The 25,563-nt window shown below is 47.3% G+C and overlaps 1 protein-coding gene across 2 annotated transcripts in view; it reads left to right on the top strand.

Annotated features, from left to right (window-relative positions):
* USP5 (ubiquitin specific peptidase 5) overlaps window positions 1-18,552 on the top strand; it is a 24,595-nt gene extending 6,043 nt beyond the window's left edge. Inside the window, exons 8-19 of one of the 2 annotated variants that reach the window (XM_014526483.1) lie at window positions 110-181; window positions 1,612-1,690; window positions 1,972-2,097; window positions 2,526-2,679; window positions 2,982-3,156; window positions 14,186-14,274; window positions 15,290-15,412; window positions 16,066-16,209; window positions 16,342-16,487; window positions 16,642-16,795; window positions 17,621-17,705; window positions 17,928-18,552. In XM_014526483.1, the coding sequence (XP_014381969.1) occupies window positions 110-181; window positions 1,612-1,690; window positions 1,972-2,097; window positions 2,526-2,679; window positions 2,982-3,156; window positions 14,186-14,274; window positions 15,290-15,412; window positions 16,066-16,209; window positions 16,342-16,487; window positions 16,642-16,795; window positions 17,621-17,705; window positions 17,928-18,021 (1,441 nt within the window). In that variant the 3' untranslated portion in view covers window positions 18,022-18,552. Of the gene's footprint in view, window positions 1-109; window positions 182-1,611; window positions 1,691-1,971; window positions 2,098-2,525; window positions 2,680-2,981; window positions 3,157-14,185; window positions 14,275-15,289; window positions 15,482-16,065; window positions 16,210-16,341; window positions 16,488-16,641; window positions 16,796-17,620; window positions 17,706-17,927 lie in introns of both variants that reach the window. The other variant, XM_006037051.2, reaches the window with a different exon arrangement.
* The last annotated feature ends 7,011 nt before the right edge of the window (window positions 18,553-25,563 follow it).

Raw genomic sequence — 25,563 nt, 5'->3', positions numbered from 1 at the left:
TGAAATCTGCTACTGCTGGGGTCTTCTGCATGGTTGGGAACATAGACCCTGGACCTTCATTGTGCTGGATGCATCCACATGTCCCCTCTGCCTCTGGTTGGTATTGCAGGTATGTGGACAAGCTGGAGAAGATATTCCAAAATGCACCAGCAGATCCCACGCAGGACTTCAGCACCCAAGTGTATGTAGAGCACTGAAGAGAGGAGGGGGAGAGGCTGGGGGTAAACCTGGGTTTCCTAGGACTACTCTTTCATGTAGGCTTAGATGGTACCATGTTGCAAGTAGATCCTACTAATGAACTGGCTAATCCTTTGATCACTGAAGTTCCAAGAGCTGAGATTTGACTGGAATGCTGGGTGTGATACCCCAAAGAGAAAAGAACATGTTCCCAAGGGTAACATAAGGCCTGTGTGTCCCCTGGTCCCCCTCCTCCCCTCCCTTCCCTCCCCTCCCCCCCCCTTCACCCCCCAAGCAATAATTGGCAGAGTACAGTACCATGTGCTGCCACTGGGGGACTCCTGGCAACTGTACTCTACCTGGCTGTCAGCAGATGGCTTTGGGCTCTGCAGAGTTGGTTTCTGGCAGCAAAACAGAATAGAGAGGTTTAGGTGGGGCTAGTCTGACACAGGCAATTTAAAAAGCTCTTTGCTTTTGCTTCCTGTGACATGCTGTGCAGTAGGACAGGGAGGAAGTACAGAACAGGGAGTACAGGATTTTCTGGGAGAGCTTCATACTGCATGTACATATTTTCTGCTATATCTGCTCTTTCAACCCTAGCAGTAAAAAAAAAAAAAAAAAAAAGTACTCTTGAGCCTGATGGTTGTTGAGAAGGGGAAGAGTTTGGAAGATGATGAGTAGAAACTAATTCAGAGCTGAGGGGGAACTCTGAGTCGTGGGGAGCTGCTCGGTCTGGATTGTAGGTACCTTGTCAGTTCTGGGTAGTTGGTGTTTGGGTTGAGGAGGCCTGGGGAACTTCTAGGCACGTGGGAGAGTGGGCTGGGTTATGAAGGGAAGCTTTTGTGCAGGCGAGTGGGAGAGAGTTGCTAAGGGGCAGGGTTTGGATGGATTGGGATGCATGGGTAGCTAGGAACAGGGGGAGAGGTTGGTAACATTTCTCAGTCTCTCACTTTGGGAAATACGATCAGAGTGCTAGTGAGGGAGGGGTGAAGCCTGCTCCCATTGGTGCCAGTGCTGACTCAGGCTAATTCCACTGAGCCTTCCCTGGTAACCTTTGCAGACCCAATTAATATGTGGCTTCTTTCCTGGCTGCTGTGAGATGTAGCTGTCACTGCTGTATCCCAGCCCAGCAATGGCTGCTTTTCATCAGGAGGCAAGAGTGTCCCTTTAATGTTCTTACCCACTGCTCAAGGAATAGTTAAGGCTTTTGGAGGTATTGCTCAAGTCTTAGGATAGCAATGTAAGATGGGACAGAGAAATAATGTCTGTGGGAGCAGAACTCTGCAAGGTTATCTGGGGCAAGTCCATCTAAGTGTTGAGGTTAGGGTGAACTGAACTAATTCCAGACATGACGAGAAGCTAGGGAGGAATAGGGGGAGAGGCAGTGGAGCAATGAGCAGCTCAACACTAACAGGAATTGGTGTGTCATTCCAGAGCCAAACTGGGACATGGACTGCTTTCAGGAGAGTATTCAAAACCAGCCTCTGCAGATGGGGAACAACCAGACCAGAAGGTGAAGACTAGGACCTCAGTGTCCTCATGGGAGAGGGGATTGTAGAATCATAGAAAAGTAGAGCTGGAGGTCACCTAGCCCAACCTCTTTTGCTACATTTCAGATGCACTAAAGTGTTTGGATGGAGGGGGAAGGGGAAAATCTCTTACAGAGGCTCCATAGGCTCAGCCAGGCCACAGGCTCCTAATAAACTATGTGGCAAGGACTGGACAGGAACACACTCCAGGGACATACACTTGGAAGGCTATGATCACCCCTCTCTCTCTCCTCCTTTCTTCCAGGGTGTGCAGAATGGCATAGCTCCGCGTATGTTTAAGTCTCTTGTTGGCAAAGGGCACCCAGAATTTTCCACTAATCGTCAGCAAGATGCCCAGGAATTCTTCTTGCACTTCATTAATATGGTGGAGGTAAAGATGAAGTCAAGTTCCCTCCAAATTCTTAGAAGGTGCAGCAGTTGGGAAGGTGCCTTTCCCATTTTTGAGGTGCAGTGGATGGGGCTGGTACTTTAAGCAGACAAGGAGCAACAAAGAGGAATTGTCCACTGTTTTGAAGCACCAAGTGACAGAGAACTAGCAGTTTGGGACACTGGTGGTTGCTCCTGGTGGAGATGGTGTTGTCAGTACCTCTGTGTGAGCCAGAGCCTTTTTATTTACGGTTGATTCCACAGCTGCAATGCACCTGCTTTTAGGCAGGACTTTGGGGCTGAGTGGAGGGTGAAAGCTGGAGAAGCAGCTCCTACAGTTACAGGAAACGGTGGGCAGCTGCTTCTGTAGTTTTTTTTTTTTTTATCCAGCCATCCTAATAGCATAGCCATCTCCATTTTTTCACTTGCCAGAGGAACTGCCGCAGCTCGGAGAACCCCAACGAGGTCTTCCGTTTCCTAGTGGAGGAGAAGCTCAAGTGCCTTGCCACAGAGAAGGTGAAATACACTCAACGTGTAGACTACATTATGCAGCTGCCTGTGCCTATGGATGCTGCACTCAACAAAGGTCAGTAACATGAGAGTGGTTGAAGTGGGGATATCAAACCCTTTCCTTAATTTAGGGTGGGGAATCCCTAAAAGATCTGAACACCCTGCTGTCATGCAACTAAATCTTTCTGCTCATTCCATGGAACTGAGCTGGCCTTCCCCAGAGACATTTGCACTTCATCAGTATGGTGAGGTGGTGTCCATCACTGAAATTAGAACCAGGCCATTCCCCTGCTGTGACTCTAGCCTGTGAGACTCCAACAGAATGTCAGGGGTCTGTGAGCATGTGGAGCTTGTCTTTTATTGTGCTGTCTTCCATAGATGAGTTACTAGAATATGAAGAGAAGAAGCGCCAGGCAGAGGAAGAGAAGCAGCCATTGCCTGAGCTGGTCCGAGCCAAGGTGCCTTTCAGCTCCTGCTTAGAGGCCTATGGGGCTCCGGAGCAGGTGGATGACTTCTGGAGCACAGCTTTGCAGGCCAAGTCTGTGGCTCTCAAGTGAGTTTGGTTGGTGGGGAGCAGGGTAGGCTAAAGATGTGAGGTGTGTAACGGTGTAACCCTTCTTCTGCAATACCTGGTGCAGGACTTTTACCCAGGGTTCCTATGTACCAAAGTTCTGAGCTAGTAGGTCCCTAAAAGTTAGCCAGGGTGAAGCCCTTTCAGCACTGCGGATGGCTCTTTAACTCCTTACCTTGGGCTGAGTCTTGCTGCACGTTCTCTTGAGGATTACAGTGGGCAAAGTTTAAGATAGTTGCGTGAAGCCTGTAGCACTGTGCTTCAGCATCTGTAGTATTATAATAGGAGGCTATAAATTTGGCTTTTGACACCCCATCTTCAAAATTCTACTGTCCTTAATTGAATTGTACTTTTAAAACGAATCTCTCCCAAAGCGTAAAAGAGTTACAAGCCTGGGCAGAGGGAACTGCAGTTGCATTTGTTTGTTTTTTCAGAACCTTGTGTTATTAAGTATGTTGAAGTTGCAAGCTAACTTGAGAACATGAAGCAAATGTAACCAGTTTGACATATGCTATGGGGTGAAGCTATAAACAATAGGGATAAGAAACACAGTGGGAGTACAGAGAAGATCAGAATGAACACATAGATTTACTGATTAAAATATCCCACTCAAGTAGTCAACCAGGCAACAATAAAAAGTATAAGTGCTTTTATACTTATGCCAGAAATATGAGCTTCAAGAAGGGGGAACTTGAATACTTAGCGGTAATTAACTGTATGGGCATAATAGGTATCTTGGAAACCTAGTAGAAAGAGGAAAATCAATGGGACACTGTACCAGGGTCCAAATTATACAGGAATGATAGAATAGGTCATACTGATGAGGAAAGTGGCACTCTATCAAAGACTGTATTGAATCGTATAGAGTAGACATTTTTAACTAGTAAGATGGGTACCACAGTATTTCTGAGCATAAAAATTCCATGTTTCAGTAGAAAAAAGGTATAACTGGGGATACACTGTTGACCACCCCACCCCTGCTCCCCAGAGACCAGGAAGGCAGCAGTGAGCTAGAAATTCTAAGGAAGTTGAGAGAGGCTATGAAAGCAGAAAACACAGTAATAATGGGTAATTTCAGTTACCCATAAAGACTGGGTCAGTTGAATCTCAGACTGGGATGCAGAGACCTGACATTATAAAAATTGCTTGCTGGAGCAATTAGTCCTGGAACCTACAAGAGGAAAGGCCATTCTTGACCTAGTCATAAGCAGGGATCCTGGTTTTCTCTGATTAAAAAAAAAAAAAAAAATCCCCAATTTTTGGATTAAAAAAAGTAACCTAAAATCCACCTTTTTCTGGGATTAAAATGAAACGCCACTAATACATAAATCTGAAAATTGGGGGGGTTATCAGAGAAAACCAGGATCTTTGGTCATAAGTAATGCGTAGGATTTGGTGCAAGTGTTATTGAGCTGCTCTGCAATAGTGACCACAGTGTAGTAGGGTTTGACATCCATGTGGAAGGGAAGATGACAAAATATCACAGTAGTCTAACTTAAAAGGGAAACTGGTGGAGCACCATTGGGGTGCTTGCCACTGTATGGTCTTGTACCAGGCTCTGGGAGAGGAGCCTGCAGCGGGGAATGGCAGAGAGAGACCATTCCCTGGGAAGGATTTTAAGGGGGGAGGTGTGTGTGGTATACCTTTTGGGTGCTTGCCACTTCAAGGGCCTGAGCAGGTTGTGAGGCAGCCTGCAGGTAACTGCAGAGCCAACCAGGTGGTCACATGACAGCCAGGAGGCTGCCTGATTGGGGCAGGGCTGCGCAGCCTCAGTATAAGAGCAGGGCCTGAGGACCAGCGCTAGTAGTTGCTGCTGGGATGCCACTAGAGTGACATCTCCTGGACGGAGTACTGGTGCTCCCAGGAACATTCCAGAGGACAGGGTAGGAATTATGGGGAAGAAGGAGGTTCCTAGGGACCCAGTGGGGTCCCAAGCCCTGGGGAGATGGCTCAGCCTAGGGAAAGCGAGGCCAGCCTAGGAAGGGCTTGCAGCTTGTGAGCCTACTGAGGGGTTAGGCAAGCCCCTCAATATAGCTAGTGGTGAGGCCAGGGGCTCATGAGCTCAGCAGAGTAATAGGATGCCAGGCATAAGATCTCTGGGATTTTAGGCAAGCCCAGGAGAGTTGATTGATTTATGGTGGGGCCCAGAGCGGGGACCCCTGTTGAGTAGAGAGAGAGGTCACTTGCTGCCAGACTAACTGTCTGAACCCTCGACTGGTCAGTGCAAGGGGGCCAGAACCAGACGGCCTAAGGGCAATTGAACTGACTGCGAACAGCCTGCGAGGGCTGCGGAGAGCTACTGACATGCCAACTGGCAGGGCCAGAGCCGAGAAGAGGCTGAAGGTTCCCTCTTTAGTGGGCGACATCACAGCCAAAAGAGGGTAGGGCTCAGCCAGCATGCAGGCTGCTATGAAGGGGGATGAAGCACAGCCTCTGGATGGGAGGCATCCTATAAGGGGTTGGAGTGAGTTGGGCCAGGGACTGACAACGTGTGTTTGAGAGGAGGCTGTGTCAGAGTGCCCAGGAGCAAGCAGCTCAGGAGGAACATCAGAAAGCCTAGTGAGAGGAAGAAACACCAGGGCAAGTAGGCCTGCATTGGTTCTGGGGAATGACCTAAAACTACACCCTGCTGGGGAGGATGGTGTGGTGGGGCTCCTTGTGGCAGGTCAGTCCTCAGGAAATGCCTCCCTAGTGAAAGGCCAAATCCTAATAGGGGGTGGGGGGGAAAGAGCACAAACTCGAGCAAATTAAATGTAAAACTGAAGTAAGAAAAGCTAAGAGAGAATTTAAAGAGAAACTGGCTAGAGACATAAAAGATAACAATAAACATTTCTTAGAATACAGTAGAAGCTGAAGACCTGTCAGGGAGTTGGGCCTTTGGATGATCAGGGTCTGAAAGGGGCCCAAAAGGATGACACGGCTGTTGCTGAGAAACTAAATGCATTCTTTGCATGTTAGGGAGATTCCCACACCAGGTCTACTCCTCTCAAGGGACAGGTTTGTGGAGCTAACTCAAACAGAGGTTTTGGTTGATAAGATCCTAGAGGAAATTGGTAAACTAAAAGCAGCAAATCACCAGGACCTGATGGCATTCACTCTAGGGTCCTGAAGGAGTCCAGAGCAGAAATTGCCAAATTCCTAACTGTAGCATGCAACCTACCACTAAAAACATCTTCACTACCAGAAAACTGGAGGTTTTCCAATGCTACTCCAATATTTAAAAAAAGGCTTAGGGGGCGGTCCAGTGAGCTACAGGCTAGTGCACTTCCATTCCTGGAAAACTGATAGAAACAATAATAAAAGAGTCAGTCATTCAAGACATGAATGACTATGACTTGCTGGGGAGAAATCAGCAAGGTTCTGTCAAAGGGAAATCATACCTCACCAACCTACTAGAGTTCTTTGAGGGTGTCAATAAGCAGGTAGATCAAGGTGATCCACTTGACTTGGTATATATGGACTTCCAAAAAGCTTTTAGACAAGAACCCTTATTAAAGGTTCTTAATTAAGTTAGGTAGTCATGAGATTACAGGGGTGGTCCACTCGTGGATCAGAAATTGGCTTAAGGATAGAAAACAAAGAATAAGTATAAATGGCTAGTTTTCAGGATGGAAAGAAGTAAACAACTGGGTCACCCAGGGATCTGTGCTGGGACCGGTGCTATTTAACAAAATCATAAATGATATGGAAAAGGGGGTGAGCAGTGAGGTGGCCAGAATTGTGGATGACACAGATTTGTCAGTGGTAAAGACCAAGGTGAACTGTAAGGAACTACAGGAAGATCTAGTGCAATAGAGTAAATGGGCAACTAAATGGTGGATGTAATTCAACATAGATGTGTGTAAAGTGATTTCATAGACACTAGGGCTAGAAGGGACCTCGCAAGATCATTGGGTCCAGCCCCCTGCCCAAGGAGCAGGAAGTCAGCTAGGGTCAAAGGATCCCAGCAAGATAGGCATCAGTGTAAGGAACTACAGGAAGATCTAGTGCAATAGAGTAAATGGGCAACTAAATGGTGGATGTAATTCAACATAGATGTGTGTAAAGTGATTTCATAGACACTAGGGCTAGAAGGGACCTCGCAAGATCATTGGGTCCAGCCCCCTGCCCAAGGAGCAGGAAGTCAGCTAGGGTCAAAGGATCCCAGCAAGATAGGCATCAGAATGTTTCTTGAAGGTGTCCAGAGTAGGTGCTTGCACCACCTCTGCAGAGAGTCTATTCCAGGCCTTGGGGACTCAGACAGTAAAGAAGTTATTCCTTATGTCCAGCTTAAAACAGTCTTCCAGGAGTTTGTGACCATTGGACTATATAGTTTCATAGCTGGTAGGGTCGGAAGGGACCTGAGCAGATCATCAAGTCTGACCCCCTGCCATGGGCAGGAAAGAATGCTGGGGTCAAATGACCCCGGCAAGGTGTCTATCTAGCCTCCTTTTGAAGACCCCCAGGGTGGGAGCGAGCACTACTTCTCTTGGAAGTTGGTTCCAGATTCTAGCCACCCTCACTGAAGTGTAGTGCCTCCTGATATCTAGCCTGAATCTACTCTCCGTCAACTTATGGCCGTTATTCCTTGTTACTCCCAGTAGTGCTCGGGGGAACAGGGACTCTCCCACTGCCTGCTGGTCTCCCTTGGCCAGTTTATAGATGGCCACCAGATCCCCTCTCAGCCTTCTCTTGTGGAGGCTGAACAGGTTCAGGTCTCATAGCCTCTCCTTGTAGGGCCTGCCCTGCTGCCCCCTGATCATGCAAGTGGCCCTCCTCTGGACTCTCTCGATGTTGTCCACGTCCCTTTTGAAGTGTGGTGCCCAGAACTGGACGCAGTACTCCCAACTGCGGCCTGACCAATAGACTTCGTCTTCTTTGGAGTGCCCTGGTAAACAGATATTCTCCCAGTTCCTGATGCACACCCCTTATGTACTTACCGGCTGCCACCAAGTCACCCCTGAGCCTGCGCTTCTCCAGGCTGAAGAGTCCCATGGCTCTCAGCCTCTCTTCATAAGGTCTGCTCTCTTGCCCTCTGATCATACGTGTGGCTCTTCTCAGGACTCTTTCAAGCTTCTCTACATCCTTTCTGAATTGCAAAGCCCAGAAATGGATGCAGTACTCCAGTTGAGGACTCACCAAGGCCAAGTACAGCGGGAGGGTGACTTCCTGGGTCTTGCTTGAGATGCATCGGTAGATGCAAGCCACAGTTTTGTTTGCTTTGCTGGTTGCGGTATCGCATTGGTGGCTCACGTTCATCTTGTGGTCAATCATGACCCCAAGTCTCTTTCAGTCATGGTGCTGGTGAGTGTAGTACTGCTGAGCCTATGAGTGTGATGTGGGTTTTTTCTCCCAAGGTGGAGCACTTTGCATTTCTCCATATTGAATGCCACCAGGTTTTCATCTGCCCAACTTGCGAGCCTGCCGAGGTCAATCTGGATCACCAGCCTATCCTCAAGTGTGGATACTCTTCTCCATAGTTTGGTGTCATCAGCAAACTTAGCCAGTCTGCTTCTGACACCAGAGTCCAGATCATTTACAAATACATTAAAGAGTACAGGTCCGAGAACAGAGCCTTGGGGGACACCTCTGATCGCTATGTGCCATGTTAATTCAGTTCTGTCGACTACCACTCTGGTCTGACCTCAGAGCCAGTTCACCAGCCATCGGACTGTAGGGTTGTCGAGGCCGCAGTTCCCCATGAGGACATTGTGGGACAAGTGATGCTCTTGAGCAAAAATAACCCAAACTATATGCTATGATGTGGTAACATCTAGGGGTGCACTGATAAAGATTTTCTTGTCTGTTACTGATAGCTGATTATTAACCAACCATATCAGCCAATGCCAATCCAGTAACCAATTTATTGCTGATTTATTGCTGATGCCTTGTATTTTAAAGTACTGACAGAAACCTTTTTGGCATGCTTCAGCAGCCTCCTGCATCACATGTATCAATCTCAGCGCTTAAAAATGGCAGTGGGGGTATTTTTAACTAACGCTTGTTGAATGAGCTCTAGTTCAAAGGGGACGAGGGGGGTAGGGCTCCTAAGGGAAAGGAAGCAAAGTGGAGAGCCCCAAGCCCACAGCAGGCAACCCACATTCCCCCTCCCTAAGGGGTGTGTGCAGTGGCGGAGAGCTGCCCCCATGCTCCCTGGACTGTGGCTCCATCCTGCTCCCTGCCTCGGCCCCGAGTCCCATGTACCACCCTGGCTGGGCAACACCCCCAGGCCCTGCCCCACTCCCTCCCTCACTGTGGGGGCCTCAATCTGGTGCCGCCCCCCCCCCCACCTTGCAATGTTAGGGATTATTAAGGGAATTGTGAACAAAACAGAAAGTTCACTGTGCCCCTTTATAAAAACATGGTGCATCTGCACCTTGAATACTGTGCCCAGTTTTGGTCCCCACACCTCAAAAAGGATACAGAAGAACTAGAATATGCTGGAAAAGCCATTTGCATGGAAGACTTCATAGTTTATGCCTGGGATCACAAAGATGTCTGCATCACCCAAGCTGTGTTAGGAGGTGACTATTGCTGGACTGATCACAGACTCATCTGCTCAGTTATATTATTCAAACTGGCTCCTAAATGAAAGCTGCGGTAGAAGCAATGCCCACAAGACAATCAGCATCAAAGTACTCAAGGACCCAATCAAATGAGACCTTTACCACCAGTGCCTCAATGGAAAACTGGCAAATTTCAGTCAACAGTGGGAGAATGTCAGCAGCACTTGGGTGCCTTCAAGTGTACTGGCATCAGCACCTGTGAAGAGATGTTTGGTTTCTCTACCAAGAAACATCAAGACTGGTTTGATGGGAATGACCAAGAGATGCAAAAGTTGATCAATTGCAAATGCAAGACCTTTTGTGCTTGCCAGAAAGATATCAATTACAAGCAAACAAAATTGAATCATCAGCAAGCCAAGGCGGGGGTCCAAAGGAACACCTGCGATATGGAGAACGTGGTGGGAAGACAAGGCAAAGGAGATTTAGCATCTTGTTGACATCCACAATATGCATGTTTTTTTCAGTGCCACCAAAGCTGTCTAGAGTCAGAGTACTCGGGTACTACCCCCCTTGAGCCCTAAGGATGGAGGAAACCTAATCAAGGAAAAAGGAGCCATCCATGCCTTTTGGAAAGAGCATTTCAAAAAGTTTTTCAATTGAGACCATTGTTGACGAGGGTGTTCTCAACTCCATCCCATAACGCCCAGTCAAAAATGATCTTGGAATCCTTCCAGCCCTTGATGAGGTGAGGAAAGCCATCAAGCAGATGAAGAATGACAAGGCATCTGAAGCGGGTGGAATCCCCACTGGAATCTTCAAGCAGGAGGGGGAGAAGCTCACATTACAGCCCTCTGCCCTCATTTTAAGGATTTGGAATGAGGAGGAAATCCCAGATGACTTCAGGGACACCATGACCGTGAGGATCTTTAAAAAAGGAGACTAGTCTGACTGTGGAAATGACAGAGGGATCACATTGCTGTCCACCACAGGAAAGATCATTACAAGAACCCTCCTGAGCAGTCTCCTTCCACTCACTGAAGAGCTCCTGGAATCTGAGTGTGGGTTTAGGGCATCAAGAGGCACAACTGACATGATCTTCACTGCTTGCCAACTGCAGGAAAAATGCCAGGAACAAAATAAACCTCTCTACATGGCTTTCTTTGACCTCACAAAAGCCTTCAACTCTGTCAGCTGAAAAGCACTGTGGAGCATTCTTTAGAAGTATGGATGCCCTCCAAAATTTGTCACCATTCTTTGCCTGCTTCATGACTCTGCCAGCAGTGGTTCTCAATAATGGGTCTGTTACAGATCCCTTTGAGGTTAAGACAGGAGTTAAGCAAGGCTGCATCATCACTCCAACGCTCTTGTTGATGGCCCTTACCACAGTGCTACATCTGACCATTAACAAGCTGACCATGAATATCTGACCATTAACCAGTCTGAGTGGAGCTAAACTACCAAATGGGATGGCTAATTTCAGCTGACCACCCCACCCTCAGTCATCAAGCTCCAGTATGCTGACTATTCTGTAGCATGTGCTTACTCAGAAGCAGACCTCCAGGCAATCACTGATGACTTTTCCGAGGCATACAAGGAAATGGGACTGATGTTTAACATTCAGAAGACTAAGGTCCTCCATCAACAAGCTCTTAATGAGTAGTCCCCAGCTCCAGTAACTTGAATTCGCGGTGAGACTGGAGAAAAATTGAGGTTTTTTGTGCCTTGGAAGCCATCTCTCACAGAAGGCTGGCATCAGTGAAGAAATCGAACATCATCTCAGATGTGTAAGTGCAGCCTTCAGACACCTGAGAAAATGGGTGTTTGAAGATAGTGGATCCAAAATCAAGCTCATGGTTTATCGAGTAGTCATGAATCCCCACCTTTACTGTATGGAGCTGAGAGATGGACAGCATACAGGTGACACCTTAAGTTGCTGGAGAAGTACCATCAATGCTGCCTGTGGAAGTTCCTTTGAATCCAGTGGGTAGACAGATGTACCAATATTAGCATCCTCTTGCAAGCAAATATCATAAACTCACCTGCTGAGGCAATGATCCAACACTAACTTTGCTGGGTCAGCCATGTCATCAGGATGTCTGACTCCAGACTCCAGAAGCAAGTAGCACTTCAAGGCTGTCTTCAAATGCTGCAGCAGAGCCTGCCTTCCTTTTCCACCCCCCACCACCGCCTGCCTGCTGCGGGCTTGGTGGGGGTGGAAGGATGGCTCTCCTCTGCTGTGTGCACTCCTGGGGGGCAGGAGGACCCATCCCCCAGATCTGTGCACAGGGCAGGAGCTCCACGCTACTGTCCCCTGCCTGTGCGGGTGCAGTGGGGGTGGTGGCGTGGAGTTGCATGCAGGGGCCTGGGCACTGTGGAGCAAAAAGTGGCAGGTAACTTTCTTGTGCAGCTCTGCTGTACCCTGGAGCACCAGATCATGCACGCTGGGCGCAGAGGCCGCAGGGCAGCAGGGCGAGAGCCCGAGCCTGAAGCAGGCAGCGCACAGCCCCCCACCCTGTGCACAGATCTGGGGGGCACAGATCCCCACTGTCCCCTAGATGGGCCACCCGTGGCCTGTCCCACTCCCCTCTGGGGCCCTGTGGCCACACATTGCAGCCCTAAGTCCCAAGCTCCAGGCACTGCTCAGCTGGGCAGTGCCCTGCCCTGCCCAACTCCCTCGTTCCCTATGGGGGCCTCAATTTCCCCCCTTCCTCCCCACTTGCCTGTGGGAGCTATTCTCCAGGCTGTGTGGGGCCATGTGCATTTAGATGCTTCGTCCCTGCAGGCTGGAACTCTTGCCAGCCTGCAGAGGCTCATAGCAAAACTGCAAAATTCATGGGTTTCTCTGGTAAAATGTGAAATCCTCATTTACCTCCAGTAAAAAGTAAAATCCGTGGTTTATTCCATTTTTCTATGGCAAACAGAAAACCCGGATCCCTGATGATGAGAAGAACTTGAGAAGATACAGAGAGAGACAACAAGGCAAATTAGTGGTATAGAAGAGCTTCCATATGAGAAGAGACTGAAGAAGCTAGGTCTATTTAGTTTAGAAAAGAGGATTGAGGGAGGACATGATAAATGTTTACAAAATACTATGTTGTAAAAAAAATAATTGGAGATTTATTTACCATCTCACAATACAAAAACTAGGGGTCATAGAAGGAAACAAAAGCAACCTTTTTTTTTTCCATGCAGCATGCCATTAAAGATTGGAACTCTTTGCTGCAAGATGTTGTGGAAGCAGACAGTTTAGCCAGGTTCAAAAAGGGATTGAACAAATTCTTGGAGGAAAGGTGCATTAGTAGCTATTGAGCGCAGGTATTAGGGGTACAGTGTCTGAATTGGAACTCCCTAGACCTTAAATGCTGGAGCCTGCAAGCGGGAGAGGAACGGGGGGGAAAAACCCTGCTCATATCCTGTTCTCTCTCCCTTTCAGTATCCACCTTCTGCCACTATCTTGCCCAGTATCCCATGTCACATAGACCTATGGTTTCATACAGTAAATGGCAATTCCTATGTTCAGTGTATCAGTATCTGCTTGTGTTGGCAGAGTCTGAACCCAGAGCTCTGATGTAGAAGCCATCTGGTATTCAGTGGATGCTAACTCAGATACCAGTGAAGATGCTTTTTAAATGTCAGCTTTAACTGTTTCACTGTAAAAACATGTATCATAATGAACTAGCATAAGAAAGATCTGTGTAATCTGAATGGAGGATCTGTTTAGTGCCACTGACATTCCTTCTCCAAACAAGGAGTCAGGTGCAAAGAACCCTCTAGTAATCTAGTTAGAACACTAATTCAATAAGTCAGAAACAAAGGTTATGAAAAACAGCATAGCCTCAGGTGAGCCCACTGTTCTAGAAGGAGTAGCCATGAGTACTGCTGAGAAAGTAATTATTGAGGCAGCACACTTCATAAATCTGGCATCTGCCCCTGTGGTATAGCAGCTAGAGTGGGTCAAGAAAGTGCTGTTTTTTGGAAGATCTTGCCATTATGGAATGAACTAAGCCCATGGAAGGGATGTTGTTAGGGAAACATGTATTTTCCTGTAGCAATAACTGCTTTGAAGAAATAAAGCTAGTAATGCTTCTTTCAGCTAACATTCTACTTTAGTTTTGAATAATGGTTATATTCAAATATTTCCTAACATCCTGTGGTGAATAAACATTCCTTTAAAATAAACATGGAAGGATGCATTTTAAATTATTGCTCAGTTCAGATTCTATAAATTGGGACCTGACACATGACATGGTTGAAAGGAATCTGTATTATTCTTCTAAAGAGTGTCTCCATCCTAAGAGTTTTGGAAATGCTGTAGCAAGTTCTCGTTCAAAGTGTTACCTCCTGAGAGTGTTCCTGTGTGCAGTGCCTAGAGCTCAACATAGTGGCATCTCCTTAATGTTACACAGATTACAGCGGATGTGCATATTGTGCCTCAGTTTCTTCTCGAACCAGCCAGTCTCCCCTTACCGTCAACCCCACTTAACAGAATGAAGGGGAACATGTCCAGAGATATCTCTGTCTTTCAGGACAACACGGTTTGCCTCCTTCCCAGACTACCTGGTGATCCAAATCAAGAAATTCACTTTTGGCCTGGATTGGGTGCCCAAAAAGCTTGGTAAGAAGTATGAGGTGATGTGAAAGCCAAGTCCTCCATCCTCATTTTTACCCCAGTAGGATGCTATATTGGGGTCAGTACGGGGTGGGGGAGTGTCGCTGTAACAAAATGCCTTAGTGCAGGTATGGTCAAGTATTTGGGCTGCAGGGCCACTCTAACAAGTTTTCATGAGCTGTTGAGGGCCCCATAGATGCACAAGCTCCCTGGAGCTCTCCTTGCACCCCCTCCCCTGCCCTGAGTCCTCAGTACACAGCTGGGCCAGGCTTGGCTGGTGCCACTGTGTTCTAGTGTACTGCTTTGGGCCACCTGGGTGCAGGTAGAGCAGCTGGTGCAGCTCCTACTTGACCCAGCCATATACTAGGGGCTCAAGGTTGGGCAGGAACCGCACTAGCTGCACCCATGTGGCATGACCCAAAGCAGCATGCAGGAACACAGCACAGCACCGTGTTAGTAGTGCCCACACCCCTACCAGGTCCCAGCTCAGCAGAGCCCAGATGACCTGCAGCTCCTGGTTCTCTTCCCTCTACACCCCCTCCCCTGACTGTGGGAGGAACCTTACCTGAGCTTCAATTTGCCAGGGGCCGGCCTGTTTGGTCTGCAAACAGCCACAGGGTTGGAGCTGTACAGAAGTCTGGACAGGATCTCATCACCCCCTACCTTGGAGTATACCCTGTGGGCTGGGAAGTGGGGCAGGCAGCTGAGGAGAGTGGCTGCCTGGCCACTGGAACTGGAGCTGCTGCTGCTGCTGTAGCTACCTATGGTATGGGGAAGGGAAAAGGGTGAGAGGTGCTGAAAGCCAGGGCAGCTGCAGGCCAGATACAGTTTTCCTTCAGAGGAGCAACTGCAGGCCAAAGAGAATCAATTGGTGGGCAGGATCCAGCCCGCAGACCATATTTTGCCCACCCTTGCCTTAGTGAATTCCCTACTCCAGGTAACTTGTGAACTTTTGTGAATCTCATCTTTGTGTTTTGTTTGAACTCATCAGACAGGGTCTAATCCAGGATCTCTCTTACAGATGTCTCCATTGAAATGCCAGAGGAGCTGGACATCTCTGCACTGCAGGGGACGGGTCTACAGGACGGTGAAGAGGAGATGCCGGATATAGCACCCCCACTGGTGACACCAGATGAGCCCAAAGGTAGCCTGGGGTTCTATGGCAACGAGGACGACGACTCCTTCTGCTCCCCTCACTTCTCCTCTCCGACATGTTAGTGACTCTTCTCCTTTCCTCCTAATGCTTGATTCGCTCCCTCGCTCTCCTTGTGTCTTATTTCCCATGCTAGCAATTTCCTCCTCCTGCTCAGTTTCTGTCTTCCTGTCCCTCTGCCACCTGGCTGCTAGCTGTCACCTTGCATGCTCGTTAGGCAAGGATATTGGCAACTCCAACAGTCTTTTTTGCACCGAGCTTATGGAGGGTTGGGCCAAGGAGGAGAGAGATTTGGGATATGCCCAGTGCCTTTCCAGATGTCGGGACTCACACAAAGGAGAGGGGTTTTGTTGCATTAATGGTGGAGCTTGGGTAGGAGGAGCCAGGGCTCAGTGGGCAGCACCTGGCTGGGGAACTGTGCCCCTCCATGCCCTGCAGATGCCTTGTGAATGGAGGCTTGTGTGCTGTAGAGGAAAAAACACTTTTCCCCAGAGCTCTGTAGAAGGTGAGAAAAGGTTAATGTGGGAAGTTGCCATGGTCAGGCAGGAGATATGGACAATATTGTGTGTGTGCCCTGCTTGTTCTCTCCCACACGAAGGGGTGGGGGTCAGTAGGAGAGCTCTGATCTTTTTGTTTCCTCACAGCCCCCATGTTGGATGAGTCAGTAATTATCCAGCTAGTAGAGATGGGCTTTCCCATGGATGCCTGCCGCAAAGCCGTTTACTACACAGGGAACAGTGGGGTTGAAGCTGCCATGAACTGGGTCATGTCACACATGGATGATCCAGGTATGAGAACATATGATCACAATGAAGCCTTCACCCCTGGGTCAATGTGGTGCACATTACAGCCTCTCCCAGCAGTAGGTTAGGCCTTAAAATACAAGCCACTCAAGTTTTATGCTCTGTTTCTTGCTTCAGATTTTGCCAACCCTCTGGTTCTTCCTGGATCCAGTGGACCAGGCTCCACCATCATCTGTCCAGACCCCCCTTCAGAAGACAGCGTGGCCACCATTGTCTCCATGGGCTTCTCCCGGGACCAGGCTATGAAAGCACTTAGAGCCACGGTGAGGGGCAAGGATGCGATCATAGTGGGACAGTCCCTCTGAATTGCTACATCCTAGTCTTTTGTGGCTGTGAGTGGGATAGTATGCTTGAAGGAGGAGGGACTCGGAAAGGTGAGGGGTTCTAGATGTCTCAGTCTCTCCCTGTTTGCTGCAGAATAACAGTCTGGAGCGTGCTGTGGACTGGATCTTCAGTCACATTGATGACCTGGATGCAGAGGCTGCCATGGATATCTCAGAAGGGCGTTCAGCAGCTGAGTCAATCTCCGAATCGGTTCCTGTGGGCCCCAAAGTGCGTGATGGACCTGGAAGTGAGTCCCAGATGCAAGGACATGGCTGTTTCCTTCCTTGGCTCTGTGGGGAGAGTTCCCTTGCTTAGAAGCTGGAATTCGGTGTTTGGTCTCTGACCATGGGGTTTAACTCTCCTTCCTCTCAGCTCTTCTCTAACCCTCAGGCTTTACTCTGTCTGAGGTTCTAGCACTTAGGAGTCTATCTGGCTGTTGAGGGAGGCAGCATGGTGGAAAGAGCGGGTCTGTGCCCAGTGGGACATGGGGCCTATTTCCCATAGTCTGGGAATCATCAGAAGGATGAGTGAAAGGCAAAGGAATGTGGTATCTAGTGAAAAGGAGGTGAGGAGGGTTCTGTTTCCTTCCCCCAATTCTCCTCTTAATTGCCTTGGAGGCTGCTGTTCTTCCGTCACCATCAGAACTTGAGTTCTAGTAGCTAAATCTTAGAGGGATTAATGCCCAGGCTACTAAACTGTTACTTTCTGTGCTGGGTGGAGAATCCAAGTCATTATAGCACATGTGTGAGCCAGGTCTACTTTATGGGTTTCCCCTCCTCCACCTGCCACACACATTGGGTACAAGGAGAAGGCAGGCAGGGGATTTTGCAAGAGTTCTTCTCTCCCCCCTCCCCCCAGTCTTTGAGGTCATCTAGTTCTACATCAGTCCCATCCTCAGCTATGATGCATTCTGGCTTCCAAGTATTCCTCAGTGTCAAGGATGCTTAATGGTCTCTCCAAGGAGTCTTGGGACAAAAGCTCTTCTCTAGAGATGGCTGCATGATAGTCTTGGGGTATGTAATCCCTCTCTCCTTTCTCTGTCAAATCACCTTTTTCCCCTTTACTTCCTCAGAGTATCAGCTATTTGCCTTCGTCAGCCACATGGGCACTTCCACCATGTGTGGCCACTATGTCTGTCACATAAAGAAAGATGGCAGGTAAGAGCAGCCTTGAGGAGGCAAGAGAGTTGTAAAAGAACCAGATTTATGTGTTGGTGGCCTAGTCTTCCAGAGAGGAAGTGGCCTTTGTCACCAGAGAAGGACAGGAAAGGGACAGGGCCATCATGCTGCCTAGGAGATGGGAATGGGACACTGGAACCTGGGATGGACAGGCTCACGTAACTTGTCTTTCTTAAGTTCTCCTTCTATTTATGTTTCTAGGTGGGTGATTTTCAATGACCAGAAAGTGTGCGCCTCTGAGAAACCCCCCAAGGATCTTGGGTACATCTACTTCTACCAGAGGATCCCCAGCTAGGACACACTCCTGCAGCGTGGGGAGGGGGAGCAAACTGACAGCACGAGCAGGGGGAGATGGTCAGGATAAGTACAGAGAATCAGGGCACATTCATCCTCTCCCCCTCCACCTCTGTGTCTCCATTTATGCCACTGCTGCAAAACTGGGGCCTGGATTCCATGACCTAATAAATGGGGGTAGGGGGGAGCTGGGGCCCCTATGGACATAAGTGGACAGGGGTGTGGGAATGGATTTAAATTTCTATATAGAGTGTCTCTTCATTGCCCCTCCACCACCTCAAGACACACGTAGCCCCTAGTGCTTTGCTGCTTGGTGTAATGATGCCACCCCCTTTGTCTGGAAGGGGAGGGGGGCTTGTGTGTATGTGTGGCTTTGTGTATCCTGGGTGGACTTCTTTTTCTCTCTCCACCTTCCTAGAAGAGGAAGCTGTGCAGGAAATAAGGTGGGCCATAAGTAGCATTCTTCTTGTGTGCCCTTAAATGCCAAAATACACAAAGGATAAAATAAAGGTCTAAGTACCCCCTTGCTTTAGTGCCTCTCATGCATTTTATTGATGGGCTTTATTAGCTGAGGGTTTCTGAGCTCTCTCCTCACCAAAACTCAAAGCTCGGTGTATAATGTTCACTACCAATGGCAGTTCTCCTGTACCCCAGTTTATACGCCTTGGTCTAATACAGCCTAGGTATAAAACTTCAAAATAAAACTGATGTGATTCCTTCAGCCCCACCTTAGCTTGCAAGAGATGCATCTGTTAAGAGAAGTGCATGAGGTTGTGCTCCTTATGGGTTGCACCAGATTTATTAACCAGCCAGAAAGGGTGTCTGTCCCAAGACCGTGAAGGTTAGTCTGCAGCTGCAAATTTTTTTGGCTTTGCTGCTTGTTGATGCCCAAGTGATCATGGCTGCAGTAAGTAGTCTACAGTGTCTTGGCTATAATAAGCCACATTCTTCCAGGTTTGGGATTTGGTGATTGCTGTTTCAATAGTAAGGAATAGAGGCACATCCCTTGAGGAATCTGTGTGTGCAAACCTCTGTGTTCTGTATTGGTTTTCTGTTGGAAAAGCGAGGTCTGCAGCAGACACATTTGTTAGGTGATCACTTTTATTAAATCAACTTAATAATTGGGTAAGAGGTTAGACAAACCTTTGGGCACAGAGTGCCGTTCCACAGGTCTGGGAAAGAAGTATATACAGCTTGCGCCAAGTACCAGTTACTTCAACTCTGCTACAGGTCTCCTCATTCAAAGCCCTACCTTTGGTTGATCTTGAGTAACTCTCTCTCTCTTCCCAACTACTGTAGGTGGTTTGTTCCTCCTCTTTGCAGGAGGAAGATGATGTGGGTGGTTTCCAACATGGTAGAAAAGCTTATTTTGTCTAGCAGCATTCTGGAGCTGGAAAGTGTGTCTGGATTTCTATGTTCTAGCTAGCCATAAAGGAATCGTGTAGAATACACTCTGGACATTATTTCTTGTCACTTCTATCCCCTATCTTCAAGGACATAAGCCACAGTCTCCTTCTGAGCCAGTCTGACTTCCTTTTCTTGTTGTTTTTTTTCCCCTTACTGCACACACTGGAGCAGAGACAGAAGCTCTTTTATTGTCTGTGAATTGAGGATTGTGCAGTGTTGTATAGCAGTGGAGCAAGTGGCTGGGATCCACATTGCAAGCTTGTTCCATTCTCTGGTTTCTAACAGTGTTGGAGGAAAGGCCAACTTTCCTATTAAGATTGCCAAGATTGCTGAACAGAGTACGTTCTTCTGGTCTGATACAGGTCCCCTGGAGCTGTCTCTTGTAGAGAAAATGAGTTACCTCGAGAAACTGAGAAGGATGATGGTGTACCTGGAGCCATTGAAAATACTTAAGCAGCTCTTAAAATCTTTGGCTTCAAAAAATGAAGCCATCATTTCTGAGAGGGTGAGTCTGATAGTGACAGTACTGTTATCTTGCTTTACAGAGCTGGAAACAGGCATGGAGCAGGGCAAGTTGTTTCAGGTTGTACACAGATGAAACGATTGTACTGATCTAAAAGGGGGCAGGAGAGGGGATTTACTGCTCTTGAATGTGTCAGCTCAGCTGTTGTAATCATTCTGCATGTCTGCTCCTGTTCTAAGCTGCACCAAGGCAGCTTACTTCAGAATGAAATAACTGATAACTTCTTGGAGGTTAGCTTGTATTTGCTGCAGGACAGAGCAGGTACAACTCACCGCTGCAACAGATCACCTTGCAAATGTCAGATTGGAGGGGGCCTTTCCTGGGCCATAGAGAACAGTCCCCTGGGTTCATAAGCAGTTGGTTGCCTTCAGAATTCCCAAAATTGCCACTTCAAATTGTCATACAGAAGTCTGTGGCACAATACCAGAAGCACCAAAACTGCCCTACAGCATGCCACAGGCAGAACTGAAGGAGACACCTGCCAGCATCCTGCCACTGCACTTGCAGGGAAATGGTTAGTATCTGCTGAGAAGATTCTAGAAAGAGGACCATCCCCTCCTTTTCTGCAGAAGAATATTTTAAAAAATCGCACAGTCCTTGTTATTTTGACTTAGGAAGAGGTTTTCTTCCTGACCACAAATTTGATTACTTGTGATCCTCGGAAGAAGACCAAGGTGCTCCAGCCAGGAAGCTTAGGTTTTTTAAGTGGCAGTTTACCCTGTACATCAGTGTACCCTGGCCTTTGCTGTAGCCAAAATCCTTAAGAGGTATGCAGTCCCCTCTTCCTCCAGAAGTCACTCATTTGAGAGAAGAAAAAAGTTTCCTTCCTTGCTTCTACAGGCAACCAGCAAACGCCCCGTAGCATGATATTGCCAGACACTTACCACATAGTAAAAAAGGGTTGTTGAACCAAGAATCTCTGTCCTGTCATTCCCTCCCTTCCATGATCTTACTGAGTTCAGGTTCTTTGCCCCCACTGCTCAGCTCAGGAGACCATTCCAAAGCTTCATGATGCTGCTAGGTAGACTAGAAATGGGAAATTAGAAGATAATTTCTAAATTTTTACATAGCCAGCTCTTAGCCAATGGGGGTGGGAGGGAGGGGGGCTGTTCAGTTGAAAATGCTTTTCTCCTTCCCCAGTATTCCCCCTGTGAAGGTATTTGTAAAGAAAGGGTGATGATCAGATATCCTCTCAATCTCCATTTTAAATTCAACAAGCCAAGCTCTTCTATGTTTTCATAAGAAAAAGTCCTTAACCATCTTAGTGGCCCTTCTTTGTATCCATTCCAGTTTAAGCTTATCCATTTGGAACACTGGCAACCAGAACTGCTCACTGGGTTCTTCTGAATGGGGTCTTACCATTACATTCTATTAGTGCCCCCTTGTCTCTAGTAAATCTACCAACATAACAAATCCTAGGGATTGCACTGGCATTTTTTCATAGGTATGTCAAACTGGCAGTTCAGTCATCTTGCAATCAACCAGTACACCCAGATTGCTATCTTCCCTTGTTGACTTCAATCTCTGCACCCCCATTTTACTGCCAGTACTTATAATTGATCCTTAAGTACATGACTTTGCACTTCGGGTTATTAAGCGTCATTCCACTTTTCATGCTCTATGCAAAAGATTATCTACATCTTGTATAATGATCTGGTCCTCTTCTGCATTGGCAATGCCCCCTCCCAATTTTACCAAGATGCATCTAGTTCCAGTATGGAGGTACCTAATAAAAATGATAAACAGGAGTCATCCAGGACCAATCCCTATAGAACAGCACTGGCAAATGTTCTCCAGTTACACAGTTTACTTTTTCAGGGTAGTCAGCTGGAGTCTCCCTTTGAGCCAGTGCCTTACTCACCTCACAGCAGTAGCACTGGTCCCCACCTCACCATGCTAGCAACTATTTTCCCACAAGACATAATATCAAAAACTTAAATTAAGTCTAAATAAATGAGTGCCCTGCATTCTTCTTAACCAAGAAGTGTCCTTGCCATTAAATTAGACATTAAATGTAATTAGACATTAGTCTGGCACTATCATGCTCTTATCAAATGCTTTGATCAAAAGCTGGCAAAACATTTTTTGTTTAATTTTTTTTTTTTTTTTTACTCCTTATGTCTTATGACTATTCTTTAGGATCTGCTCTAAGACCTTAGCTACTGTTGAAGTAAGGTGACAGGCCTGTACCTGGACCACTTTTTTGTCCCTTTTTTAAAAAAATAGGCACTATACATGCTATTCTCCTGTCATAGGGCACTGACATCAAGCTGTGAAGATAAAGGTGGTGGGCAATTCCCCCATTTCCCCTCCATCTCTTTCTTCCTTGCCTCTACCACACCAGAAGAATGGCACAACCAGAGGAGGCAAGAGATCTCATGGTGGGGGAGACTTGATGAAAATGTGGGGAAGAACAACAAAAGAGAACATGATCATCACATGGTAGAATTCATGTTTCTAGACAGGAAAGGCAGGAGGCTAGCAGTGATGGAATGGCACTCTCCAAGAGGAAGACAGGCAGCCAGTGTTAGGCCTATTCCAGACGGAGCTGATTTAGCTGATGAAAAGTTCATAGTTTTGATTGTGCTATGCAGTCACTCACGTGCTGGGGGGAAATGCCTTAGTGGGGAAGCTGATGCTGAAGGGGATGCAGTTTCCCCTGTGGGACCTGGTGGCAATGATCCAACTGCTGGGGCACTGAGAGACAGACCTTTACTTTAGGATAAATTAATTGATTAGAAACATTTTTTGGGTAGCTCATGCCTTTGGGCAAGGGAGACTGACAGCTCTTAGAAGCATTTCTGCACCTGAGGCCAAGGATCAAAAAGGCAACAATTTCTTATCTGGTCTGGCATGAATTACTGGAGAACTGATTAAAACTCCATGCAGTTATATTAGCCCCAGTAGGATGAAGTTCTGAGTGAGTTGGGAATAGGGACAAGCAAGTATAGTTTTGTGATTTGCATGGCATGTGGCATCCCTACCAGCTTATCTGTTGACCTAGCTCTGTGAGCATTGCTGATGAGAGAGTGTGTATCTTGTACATTGGGTAGTCAAAGACATGCTGTAAATGCCTGGTGTCTGTTCATTTTGCACTTTTGTGCCCATGCAACGATACAGATGTAGTCAGCAGTGATGTCTGACAGCTGGGTACACATTAATTACTTGTGGCAAGCGGGAGCACAGGGAAGGGGTTTGTCTTAGAAGGGAACAGCTATGGTTGGATACTGAGGATAACAGAAAATGTGTATTTTGCCCCCTGAGGCCACAAGGTGCCCCTCTGGATATGTAAGAAAGCAGATGAAATAGTGGGGTTTAAGAGATGTTAAAATGGGCATCACAGGTGGAGGTCGTGGGAAAGCTAAGTTCTGGAAAGGAAGGGAAAGGTGCTGCAGGCCTCAAAGATCTCCTTAATGAGGGATTGTTGGCTTTGGTAGAGCCTTGAATAGCCTTGGGATTGAGATAACATACTCTTTTTCCTCTGCCACAAAAGTCATTGCTCTTTTTAGATTGGGGCATAAATCTAGGCTACAGAAGCTTTATGAAAGACAGTGGTTTTCAACATTTTTAGAGTCTATGCACCTGTTATATTACATTTGAGGCCCCCCTCAGAAAATGCCAGCTCTTTAACACACTTTTTTTGACTACAGAAAAATACTAGAGCAATTCTGTTGCAAAGAACTCAGAAACACTATAGCAGGCCAGAATGTTTTTAACACTATGTATTCCGATTTGAAATCTCTGAATTTATCTTGTGAACATGTTTGCACATCAAACAGTGCTAATATTATACAGCATCTTATGGCACCCTTGAAAGGATCTCAGGGCACCTCTGGGTGCCATGGCACCCTGGTTGAGAATCACTGGTGTAAAGAAAGGGACTCATGCAGGACACAACAGAGCCCACAGGTGTATCTGACCATTGTTTGGGGAGGGGGGTCTTTAAAATAGACCTTATAAGTACGCCAAGTGCAGTGCAGGAATAGTTCTCTAGCTTGTGTAAAAGCACAAGAGTCAAAGATTCACAGAAAAGATGTAGAAATGATACAACAGGAATGTTGATTCTGTTAACAAAAGGGGATAGATATTTTCACTAACAAACAGATGTTAAGATCATTTTCATAGGTGTTGCTGCAGACACTATTGGTGGGGAGGGGGTGCATTGTTCCTTGATGCACTTGGCTTGGTAAAGCATGGTTAAAGGGAGATGCTGCTGAAACTGTCAGCTTTGAGCTTTGAGATGGGTGTTTAAAGCAGAGCAAGAGGCCAAAGGAAAGGATGTATTTGTTTATTAGGCCAGAGGTAAGCCCTTTTGATGGAGTGGCTCATGGCTGTTTGTAAGGGGTATAAAAGAAATACAAGATGCCACCTTCTCTTCAAATTCTATGCAGACTTTGTGCTGACACAAGTAAGCTACTGAATTACAGATTGATGGCACAAACCCAATTCTTTTGTGAGCAAAGGTGAGACAGGTGTGTATCTTAGCCTGGTATTGTACATTTTCGCCATATGACAGGGAGGGCATCAAGGCAGAGAGCATGTTCTGTGACCTGCATCCTGAGTCCACTTTTCCTAAAGCAGTTGCTTTTGTAGATGATGTTACAGTGATGATGACAACCTTGGGGAAAAAAACCAAGCAACTCCCAAGTGTGTATGCCTACTGATGAAAACATCTCTGGGGCTTTGTAGTATGTTAAGAGTAACACAGGCCGGGGTCATGGCTTTTAAAAACTAGTGGGAATCATTATGTCCACAGAGGTTGTGAAGCCTCTGGCTGAGGAAAGTCCAGTGTTCCTGGAGCCAACCTTTTTGGCAGGGATGGCACAAGATGAGCTCCACACCCCCCACAAGTGCCACTCCCATCCCCTTCCTATCCCCAATCTGCTGCTTTTGGTTGTTATTCTGTGGTCTGATTGGATGTCCTCTGCTCCCTGCCCAGTCTGTTATCTGCTGTGCACCACAGGAACCCTCTGTGCTGCTTGTGACATACTTGACACAGGTTGGCCACCCCAGCCTAGAGAATCCAGATGGCAGGGGGAAAGGGGGGAATGTAACAGCCTGTTAGGCGATCCAGGCTGGTAGAGGATATGCTTGAGTAGCAGAAACAGGCACCTCAGGCCTGGTCATGTGTGGTATAGGTGCATGGCAGTCTCTAAACTACATCAGCAGTAGCAGATCCCACTGCTGTCACAGGACAACCATTCAGACATCCTTTGTGATAGCACAGGACAAACTGTCAGCACCTCTTATCCTAAGAACCTTTTGGGGGCTTTGTCCTGTGACATCTGAATGCTTACATTTTGTCGGGGGGGGAATATTTTCTCTTGGGACAAGGGTGATGTCTGTTTGTAACTGAATGGTCAGGGTTTGGAGGAGGGGGTGAAAGCATCAGGCCCTAGTAGAAACCTGTGAATGACAGAACAATACAGTAAGTGATGTCTAGTGTGACAGCAACTACCTGTTTGCTCTAAAGAAAGGTGAGTGGATTGACGTGGGGTATAAGATGAGAAGATGGGCCTGGAGGATATAACAATATCATCTATACATTTTTCTGAACCTTTTAGGGGAGGCAGGTGGACACAGGCCAGGGGGGTGGGGGGGGAGATGGGCCTG

This window comes from Alligator sinensis, unplaced genomic scaffold (genome assembly GCF_000455745.1).
Source record: "Alligator sinensis unplaced genomic scaffold, ASM45574v1 scaffold1800_1, whole genome shotgun sequence".
In the NCBI taxonomy this organism is placed as follows: Eukaryota; Metazoa; Chordata; order Crocodylia; family Alligatoridae; genus Alligator; species Alligator sinensis.
The sequence above is the reverse complement of the archived record's forward strand: the minus strand, read 5'-3'. Positions and strand labels throughout refer to the sequence as shown.